This window comes from Triticum urartu, chromosome 3A (genome assembly GCF_056163025.1).
Source record: "Triticum urartu cultivar PI428250 chromosome 3A, HENAU_Tu73, whole genome shotgun sequence".
Classification (NCBI taxonomy): Eukaryota; Viridiplantae; Streptophyta; class Magnoliopsida; order Poales; family Poaceae; genus Triticum; species Triticum urartu.
Window position 1 is genome coordinate 464,859,618 of NC_141875.1, and position 10,230 is coordinate 464,869,847.

General features: G+C 46.1%; 2 protein-coding genes across 2 annotated transcripts; one reads left to right on the top strand and one right to left on the bottom strand.

Moving 5' to 3' along the window:
- Positions 1-1,467: 1,467 nt before the first annotated feature.
- LOC125544400 (uncharacterized) lies at positions 1,468-5,649 on the top strand. Its single transcript, XM_048708079.2, has 7 exons — positions 1,468-1,716; positions 1,833-2,022; positions 2,314-2,409; positions 2,485-2,701; positions 2,786-2,926; positions 5,178-5,285; positions 5,392-5,649. The coding sequence occupies exons 2-7, from the start codon at positions 1,853-1,855 to the stop codon at positions 5,500-5,502; spliced, it is 843 nt and encodes a 280-aa protein (XP_048564036.1). The 5' UTR covers positions 1,468-1,716; positions 1,833-1,852; the 3' UTR covers positions 5,503-5,649.
- A 98-nt stretch (positions 5,650-5,747) lies between these two features.
- LOC125544401 (uncharacterized) lies at positions 5,748-6,761 on the bottom strand. Its single transcript, XM_048708081.2, has one exon. It carries the CDS (start codon positions 6,710-6,712, stop codon positions 5,993-5,995), a length of 720 nt encoding a protein of 239 aa, XP_048564038.1. The 5' UTR covers positions 6,713-6,761; the 3' UTR covers positions 5,748-5,992.
- Between the last annotated feature and the right edge of the window lie 3,469 nt (positions 6,762-10,230).

Below are 10,230 nucleotides of genomic sequence, written 5' to 3' on the forward strand. Positions count from 1 at the left end.
CGTTGGCCGATGTTGTCCGCAAGAGGTGGCCGCCTTAATAGAGTTTCATAAACAAAAGCACCATAAGCATAAGCATACATAAACAAACAATGAACTCAAATCATATCAAAATAAAATTTTAAGCATATTCCTCCAACAACATCTACTACACATGATGGATCAAATCATATCAACATGCATCATATCAAAAAAAACCTCCAACATATCTACAACATCTTCATATCTTCATATTTTTAAATAAAATTTTCCAAACAGCATCTTCATATCATCATATCAACATGCATCATCAAACTAGGGTTCATCTTCACACTAGATCATATCATCATATCAACATGCATCATCAAACTAGGGTTCATCCTCATATGAACATTACATCATAATTTTTTTAACAAAAAAAATTATGAACTAGGGTTCATCTTCACACTAACATATGAACTATTGATTAGAGTTCATATCCAATACCATTACTTACTAAAGAACTAAGAACTACAACTACAATCAATCTTAGGTGAAAAAATCCAATCTAAGTTAAAAACATGAGGGATTTGAAGCAAATAATGCGTTGAATCGGAAGCAAATAACACGGTTCTCTCTTGGGGGCTATCTCGATCCGCCAAAACGGTGAAGAAACGGTGAAGATCGGAGGGGGAGAGTGGAGGAGATGAGAGAGAGAGAGGGGGGCACGACTTGGGGGAGAAAAGGGAAGAACTGCCGACTTGGGGGAGGGAAGGGGTGGGAAGAAGGGAAGGGGCGTGGTCTCGGGCAAAATAACTGCCCCGCGCCCTACCGCCAGGGGCACCGGCGGTAGGTTTACACAGCCTACCGCCAGGGCCCCTGGCGGTAGGGCGCGACGGAGGGGGACGGCGCCGTCTCCGCGCGCTGACGTGGATAAGTTTCCTACCGCCAAGGTCCCTGACGGTAGGCTGTGTAACCCTAACGCCAGGGACCCTGGCGGTAGGAAAAAGATCAAATCTCGATTTTTTTTTGAACAGGGTCAGATCCTGATTTTGTTTGAAAAAAGGTCAAAACACGAACGCCTGCCTTGGCGACACACACGGTTGTGCCACATTCATGGAGGCAGCTGGACTGCGTAGACGTGGAGGCCTGCGGTAAAATGGAAGTGGAAAAGACAGTTTGGTTTTTTTGAGAAAGAGGGAAAAGGACAGCTGTGGGCAGCTTTTTTACATCAGGAGCTTGACCGGACGCTCTGCCTCTCCACGCTACCCAAGACGATACTCCTTTCTTGTGGCCATGACAATTTGCTTCGACGCCTCATGGAAAACCAGCCACAATCGCTGACACTGGGCCATTCCTCAGAGATTCTAACTTAAGCCCCACCTGACAGGCTACAACAAAGCCACAAGGATCTCTGTCCACCTTACACTCTTGCCAGAACTTTGGACTGACAAGGTTGAACAGCATTCAAAATGAAAAGTCAGTTTTGGTGGCTTGGCAAACCACTTTTTCTGCTTACGCCTCATGGCAGGAGGCTTGAATGCTACAAATGGCCAGAACAGAGCAATGAGGCAGAAGCCAGCCCCAGGCATTCCATCCGTTGTGAGCGGAGAAGAGAGACGATAAGAGCAAGAAGATAATGATAGGAGTGGTAAGCTAGCCAGTTCGTCGTTCTAGCCTGAGGCCAGAGGCAGGAGAAGCCAACCAAGAATCGAGTCGCTGCTGCCTCTTCTCCGCCAGGCCGCGCTGGTGCCAACAGAGGTTAGCTTCCGAACTACAACTCATCCACATACTTGTAGAAATCAAGCAAGGGAGATGTAGAAATTAAGCAAGGGAGGTCCAGACTTCATCACTTTCTGTTCTTGCATGGTATGCAGGCAAGAAAACCACCGAGAGGATGGAGAAACTCCGCCCAGCGGTACTGCTGCTGCTGTTCTTCATTGGAGTACAGTTTCCATGTGTTTCTCCCCCGACTGTGTACGCTGATGCTGCGGGAAGGGCAGACCTCGCCTCCGCACACACCCCCAAGGACACCAATTTCCCAGCGCCAAACAGAAAATGCACATGGTAAGTAAGGCTTAATCTGCAGTCTGATGTGCTACTGCTGTGATCTATCCCTAGCGTGAACTTAAATATGTGGAATTTTGTTTTTGCCGGACTAAAACATGTAGATGTAGGGGCCTATACGATATGTAGACTTATTCCTCTTGTTGAATGGATTTCTGCAGAATTGCAATTTTAAGCTTTCTTTTCCTGAAAATACTAGTTGGATCTGTTGACATATAGGATAAATGACATGGGTAGTGGACGATAAGGCATATGTCTGGTTATAATGTGCTGTTTCATACAAATTTTCAGTGAAATCGAGAGTTTTTGCACTCCGAGCACAGAGTTAGCCAAGGCTGTTCCTTGGATAGCCTTCATCTTATCGAGTGGCGTTTCACTTGTTCCAGCGTAAGTGTCGTTAACTTTCTATGATGTTCTGCCAATTCTCATGGTTTCTTAATAACGAAATTACATTCTTATCAGTATCCGTGTTGGGAAGCTAGGACCAGATGATCAAGGTGGTTGCCATACCTTATTCTGGTGGTTTCTAATCTTCAACCTTTGGGGCTACATCATGTGGAACGTATACACCGAATCGTGTAACCGTTTTGACCCAATCCGAGTGGCATCTTTTATTGGGGCCGCAATAAGTTTTGTTCTTTTTGTCAAAGCGTACAAGAAGCTTCCAAAGAGAGGGGTGGTACTAGCTCTTTAAGCATATATGTGTACAATGATGTGTAGTTATTTGTAAACGTGGTTAGCTGATTCTTTTGTATGATTTCAGGATTTGAGATTGTATAACACATTTCACACGGTCTTTGGGTTCCTCTTATTCACTGCTGTTGTAAGGACGCAAGCCGGTCTCCTCGGTTGGAGTTGCCTAGGAGTTACCGTCGTTGCACATTTCTTCAGGATAAGTGCCACTGTAAGTACATGTTCTGTGAGCTGTAATAATTACAAAACATGTCCCCTGTTTCTTTCCTATCTGTAATGCGAATTTCTATACTGCACTTTGCATGGCACTGTTTCATATAAAAGTTAAAAACCGTGTAATCTTGAGAGCATCAGTTTGGCACCTTAGAAGTTTCATAAAAGTTCATTTTTTTGCATCTACTACAGCGGACTAGAAGTAGATGCATGCTTTGGTGGTTGCCTAATTTGGGAGTTCTTTTTTTTTTCTCCATTGTGCATTTGGTCATCTATTCTCAACATTTCGAGGACACATCTTGTAATATGGAGTTGGATTTTAAAATTTTGCATCAATTAACATCATCTATTATTTCTTTGCGAAGACCCCTGATTCATGTTCATTGCCATACTTGGAAGGTAGCAAAGTTTTTTTTCGAGAGTATGCAAAGTGCATACCATATTTTTATAGGAGAGCAAACAATGTACAAGATTTGGTTTTACAAGGCTAGCCGCCCCAAACTCTACTCCTACACCTATGGTGGACTACTCCATAAGCACTCGCTCTTTTCCAATGATGCGGCTCATCCATGATTTGAGTAGTGTTCTCCACGTTCCGTTGTAGACCCACATTAGCAAAAACCCTTGCGCTCCATTGTTTCCATAGAAACCAACAAGTGAGCATGAGAAAAGAGTCAAACCCCCCGCGCTTAGCTTTCGGCTAAATGACTCTGGGCCTAGTCCACCAAGATTCCAAGTTATTCATCGAGGTCGGCATGGCTACTTCATCCAGCTGCGCCCTAAGCAGGGTACGATGCCACACCTCCCTGGAGAAGCTGCATTGCATGAGTTTATGGTTGGTGTTGTCTTCCTCCTGGTCACGAAAGTGGCACACATCCACCTGATCCTGAAGATCTCTCCTAGTCCGTCGATCAGACTTCCAGATGCGGTGCTGCAACGCGAGCTAGATGAAGATCTTACAGTTTAGAGTCGCCCAGCTTTTCCACAGCGGCTTAGCACAAGAGAACCGAGCTGAGCCTTCCCATAACATGTGATATGTGGAAGCTGCAGTGCACACCCCATCTCCATTCCACTTCCATACAGCCTGATCTTCCTCCTGATGCAACAATTGAGTTGTCACAACAGCATCCCAAAGATGCACATACTGCACAAGCCCTTCCGTAGACAATCCACCAGCAATGTCGAGCACCCAACGGTTCAGGCACATGCCATCTCGCACTGTTCTCGATCTGACACATCGACTGCTAACTTAAGCAAAAACCAGCGGTGCTAGTTCCACCACACATCGCCGGTTGATCCATCGATCTTGCCAAAAGCGCACAGAAGCACCATTCCCAACCTTCCAGCGCACCAAGTTGTTGAATAGTTCCCCCAAGCAAGGGTCAGAGATCATCGGTGATCCTTACCAAGGTTTGGATGGTTCAGTACGGTGCAACCATTCCCATCTGAACCTAAGAGCCAGTGCTTGCTTCTGAAGATCTAGAACACCCAGCCCACCGAAGCACTTCGGCTGGTATACATTACTCCAAGCAACCAGGCACTTTCCTCCATGAATTTCCTCTGATCCAGCCCAAAAAATGCTCTGCAGCTTTTATCCACAGCCTCCAGAGCCCACTTAGGAGCTCTAAAACCATCAGATGGTGTGTGGGTCTCGCGCGAACAACAGAATTAACAAGAACTAGTCTCCCACTTCTATCAATCAGCCCTCTTTGCCAGCCCGGTAGTTGCTTAATGATCTGATCCACCACCGGTTGCCATTCGTCCCTGGTAAGCTGCCCAATTGCCAATTGGAGTCTCAAGTACTTACATGGAAATAAGTTACTGCATAATTAGACCGATTTGGGGCTCTAATTAGTGGACTTGGTTTTAAGTCTCGGTCTTGCAACACCTAGGTTGTTAAACATGGGCCCAGACTTGGGCTGTTATTGAGTTTATAGGAATTAAATAAAAACCCTATTGGTCAAACTATCACAAAGGTGCAAACTTTCTTGATCTCCACACACACTCACCGGGGGCACACAAGCACGAAGGCGATACGATGGCATTGCCAAAGCTCGCTACCAGCGATGTTGGCTACAGCTTCTACCTCAAGTCACTGCCCGGTACTCTTGTCAAGTTTTGAATTGTTTGACAGTATATGTAAACATATAAAAAAATGTGGAATTGTTTGAGGTTTCAAAATATATTTTTGTTTGTTTAGCTGATGCTCTACTTCTATGTGTGCTCAGTTTTTTGTTTCGTTTTTGTAGGACTACACTCAATTCAACGTCGTACTGTTTTGCGCATCAATTATTGGAACTATTAGTGGCTTCCTTTGGCTAGTCCACCCAGACCTGTGTATTGCGAAGCATTACAAAGTAAGTGTTAGCATGTCTTTTTTTTTCCGAAAAGGTGTTAGCATGTCTATTAACAATCAAACTATTGTCGAAGCAACTGTCCTTATTCAGTATTCTTTCAATGCAGATTACTTCATATATTGTCAGCTGTCTCCGGGGGCTCGAGACTTTCATGTGGTGCGCTCCAAAAATCGCACAGATATTGGCCACGCTGGAGGGTCACCATAGGAATGAATGAGGATCCAGTTGGCAGTAAAAAGAACTCCGGTGGATGCAGAATCAAGCTAGAGACGCTTATCATCTGGATTTATGTTTTTATTCATGCATACCGAAGTATTTTACATCAACGCTCATTCGATGCGATGCGAATATTATTTTTTACCAAGACTGAATGGAACTTGCAGCGTGATGCCTCTGAAACATTCTCTTATGCACCACAACTCGGCTCAATCACAAAGAGAAAAGGTAGTTCCACGCCAACAGTTTACCAAAATCACACAACTTCTTTTAGATGAAATCACACGGCTAGTTTCCTAGAGAAATTACATTGAAAATCATTGTCATCAAAATAGAAGACTTGCATATCACCTAGGAATGGCCATCAAAAGGGCGAAAACTGAACAGCCAGGTCCTTCCTCATCGGTCATGCAAAACATGGGTTGGCTGGCGTCGAGGGACATTTGTGCGCCAGGAAAAGCAAAAATTCATACATGGCGACACCGAGGCGGCTAAGCCAGGGGCGAAAACCAGTTCTGTGGAGCGAACACGGTGCAGGGCGTGACGGCGCCAGGCGCCCCACCGATCCTCGCCTTGCACCACATCCACGTCGGCGTGCCCGTGCTGGAGCTGGCGTCGCCTCCCTGGAGGAGCCTCACCTGGACCTCGAACTCCACGGCGCAGACTCTCTCCGCCGCCCCGATGCGGCCGCGCAGGTGCTCGGGCAGGTAAACGCCGTCGTCCCAGTCCCACGCCAGCTCGAACGGCACCTCGCGCGCCCCCTTCCACGGCACACAGAAGTCGGGCGCGTGGCCCGACGCGACGGTGTAGCCGCCGTACGTCACCACTCCCACCCCGTGGTGGTGGCACCTCTCCGTAGCGCGGCGATTGCTGGCGTGCAGGACGATGTCGAAGGCCCGGGGGATGGCCGTCGTCGCGGCCGGAGCCCCCACGCTGCTGTTGCTCGGGATCGGCGTCAAGTGGACGGAGAACTCAGGTGGCAAATCGTAGGTGAAGTAGTAGCACACCGTCCCGGTGATGCAGATCAACATGGCGAATTCACAGATCACGGAGATGATGTAGCGGGGGCAGGTGAGCACCGCCGGCCTCTTGAAGCCGGCGTCGCCACCGCGTAGGACGGGGACACCACGTCCGGGCTTCACGGCTGGGTACAATGTTTCCTTGACCAAATTCAACAAGGCTCGCACAAGTCGGAAGAGAAGAGATGGCATGGTGCCGCGTACCGGTTGCAGATCTTCCCGGCGGCCGGTAGGGAGCGTGGCGTACTACGAATTTGTTATTGTTTGCCTAAGGGCAGTAGGTCAATATATAGTGATAAAGTTCGACGAGTTATCTGTTACTCTCTCAATTCCTAAAAGTCTTTTTTATAAATTGCTATACGGACTACGTAGGAAGCAAAATGGGTGAATCTATACTCTAAAATCTATATAAATCTGTATGTAGTTTGTATTAAAACGGAAAATGCTTTGTGAAGCCGAGCTTCATCGAGGCCTCCAAATGTAAAATTCAAAATTTGTAAAAAATCATATTATTTACATTTCAAAAAAATCTATTTTTTTATAGAAATAGATGAAGGCATAGTGCACAAATGTGTAAATTTCCAGTACGAAATACATTGAAATGAGGTTGTGCAAAAAAGACAAATATGAGGCTTTTTAACACATGATACTATTCATCCTTCCAAACCATGAATTTGTCTTTTTGTACAGGTCACATTTTAATTATTTCATTCTAAAATTTTACACACATATGCCTCACATCCATGTTTACCTGTGCATTTTTTTTTCAGATTATTTGTTAAACCGAAATTTTCGAATTCTAAAATTTTCAAAATTCGGCTTCCATGGAGGCCGAGAGCCACAACTCCATTCTTGTATTAAAATATTTAAAAGGGCTTATATTTAAAAACAAAGGGACTATTTTTTCTAAACACCCATGAGTTAGAGCATCTTCAATGCTTTTTTTAGAAAACAGACTACTGCGCGGCAACTGAGACCCTTAATAATGAGTTAGAAGTCAAGTTCAACACGGAAAATAAATAAATGACAAAGACAAAAGGGTTCTGAAGACGCGCACGTTGAAGTGTATATGTCGATTACCTATCCTTTTCAATAGTCCGGACTTTTGATTGCATTGACTAGTGCATGAAGCTTAACATGGTACCAGAGTTCAAGTCATGGCTTCTCAATTTATCCAAGAAAAATGTTGTCCATGTATATGCCTCTTGAGCCATACCTCTGAGTCTGTCCATGTGTTGACTTCCCGCATCACATGAGAGGGAGTGTTCACACCAAGCAGGGGCTAGCTAGCCAGGTGCAAGTGCGAGCTCACAGACACATAGACGCACAGACGCACAACAAGAAGAATACATCACCTCCCAGGCGCGAGCGAGATGACGCAGCACCCAGCCGCACCAGACGGTAGAGGAAGAAGACCCGCCTGCCAGTGCCACCACAAACTCGGGGAAGACCATGAAGAACTTTTGCGGCACCTCTCACAACACACCTCTCAACTCCTCACAATAGAAGACAAAAGCACTCTAGCCCAACTCCTCCTCCTGCGGCCTAGCATGAAGGGTAGAGGCTCGGTCGCGCAGGAGAGCACACACCCGCTCAATGTGTGACATGTCCCTTTGAGAGCTGAGAACCTTCCAAAGCTGCAAAAAGGAGATGAATTTATTAAGAATGTCAGTCGGATGATGAAAAACAATCTCTCAAATACGGCCTTGTTTCTAGACGCGCAAAGAGCCCAGGCCGCAGCCCCAAAACCCAACCAAGCTAGTCTACACTCTCTGCCTAGCAATTCCTTGGCGAGGAGAATGAAACTCCCAAACCTAGTCGGCGCCCACGCATGATTAAACGCCTCTCTGAACACACTCCACACAAACTAAGCCATCAAGCAGCGGAAAAAGATGTGGTCGCAAGTCTCGTCGGCGCCACACAAATGTACTTCCCTTCACCAGGCTCGTTCCACTTAACAAGTAGATCACCACAAGTGATGTGATTACGCGCTGCTTGCCAAAGGAACACCTTAACCTTGATGGGAGCTTAGATTTCCAAATGTCTTGGAAGTCACACACGACAAGATTGTTGGCGAAAATAGCCTTATAAAGCGAACCAGTCGAGATATCCCCGGAGGGTTTGAGGTGCCAAGATACCAAGCCCCACCCTTGGGAGAGGCAGATTGGAGCAAGAGTGGAAACCATCTCATCCCGTTGACCCGCCTAAAATGGGCCCAGGACCCGTCTGAAGGTCGGGGCCCACCTTTCTTCTACCCATACACCGGCTACCTTGCATTCTGGCTCTCGAGCAATATCGAAGAGCCAAGAAAATCAGTAGCACAGAGCCTCCTTTGCCACCCAATTTTCATGCCAAAAACTCACTAGCCGACCATCGCCCGCTTCAAACTTGGTTCCTAAACGGAGCAAGTGTTGAACCTTCCTAATCAATCTCGTGAAATGAGATAGACATGTGCCTCTGCTAAAGGAAATGTCGTCTCCTTCAAGTATTTATTCCTGAAGATGGGAAGCCACACACCTCCCTGCCCTCTCAGAATTTTCCAAGCCCACTTCGTGAGCAAGCACCAATTCATGACTTTTGTGTTAGTTATTCCTAAGCCTCCCACCTCTTTGGGGGAGCACATCACCGACTAGCTCACCATGTGATATTTTTTCCCGTTCCTTTTGGCCTAGAACAAATGGGAGCAGACTTTGCCAAATTGGTCACAAACTCCATCTTGGAGAAAGTAAAAACCCATGGCAAAAATGGAGATAGAGGAGAGGTTGGAGTTAACTAATGCCAACCTCCCCCCTGAAGCTAGGAAATTGCGCATCCATGGCTCCACATGAGTGGAAACCCTATCAGTGATGAGTGAAAGCTCCTCTATAATAATTTGGTGACCAGCCAAGGGGAGCCCCGGGTATTTAATGGGGAGCTCTCCTAGCTTGTAGTTCATCATATTAGACGCTCTCCAACGGTCTTCCACGTCCCCACTTGTGATGAACACCTCGCTTTTCTCACAATTATTTTCCAGACCCGACATCGCCTCAAAACACATGAGGAGGAATTTTAGATTTATGATCTCTCGGGGATCATTCTTAATAAGGATGAGGGTCTCATTGGCATATTGCAAGTGAGTAACCCCTCCCTTGCAGATGCGGGCCGCCATGCTAGATATGTGGCCGGCCCTCTTGGCCCCATCCAGGATGCCGCCAAGGCATTGCCGATAAGATTAAAAAGCAAAGCGGATAGTGGGTTCCCCTGCCTAAATCCTCTAGCATTGCGGAAATAGTAACCAATCTCCCTGTTGATGTTAATGGTCGTTTATCCCCCTCTAACAAGTTGCATGATTCGGCTAGTCCATCTTGGGTCAAACCTTCTCTTGTGCATGATCTCCTGTAGAAGTATCCAATTAACCCTATCATACGCCTTTTCGAAGCCGATCTTGGGTGAAAGAACATGCGGTGCCCCCATGTTTGGTTTTGGTAATTGATGACAATCTCTATGGACTAATGGTTGCCTTGAGTTATATTTGAAGGTTTTGTCCATAGGCTTTTCTTGGAGTACATGTGTTGGTTTCAAGGAGAGTTTGTGTCGACCAAGGTGTTATTCAAGGAATTACTTAAAGATTGGTCTTGTGAGAGGTTTTTCAAGACTAAGTCAAAGAGTGAATCAAGTTGATCAACCCACAAAGCGTAGAAGATATACCGAGAGGGATTAAGTGATCCCAT

Bases quoted from the DNA above. Each gene is read 5' to 3' on its own strand.
- LOC125544400 (XM_048708079.2), top strand. From the start codon at position 1,853: ATGGAGAAACTCCGCCCAGCGGTACTGCTGCTGCTGTTCTTCATTGGA. The intron at 2,023-2,313 runs GTAAGTAAGGCT...ACAAATTTTCAG, and splicing joins CCAAACAGAAAATGCACATG to TGAAATCGAGAGTTTTTGCA. The intron at 5,286-5,391 runs GTAAGTGTTAGC...CTTTCAATGCAG, and splicing joins GTATTGCGAAGCATTACAAA to ATTACTTCATATATTGTCAG.
- LOC125544401 (XM_048708081.2), bottom strand. From the start codon at position 6,712: ATGCCATCTCTTCTCTTCCGACTTGTGCGAGCCTTGTTGAATTTGGTC.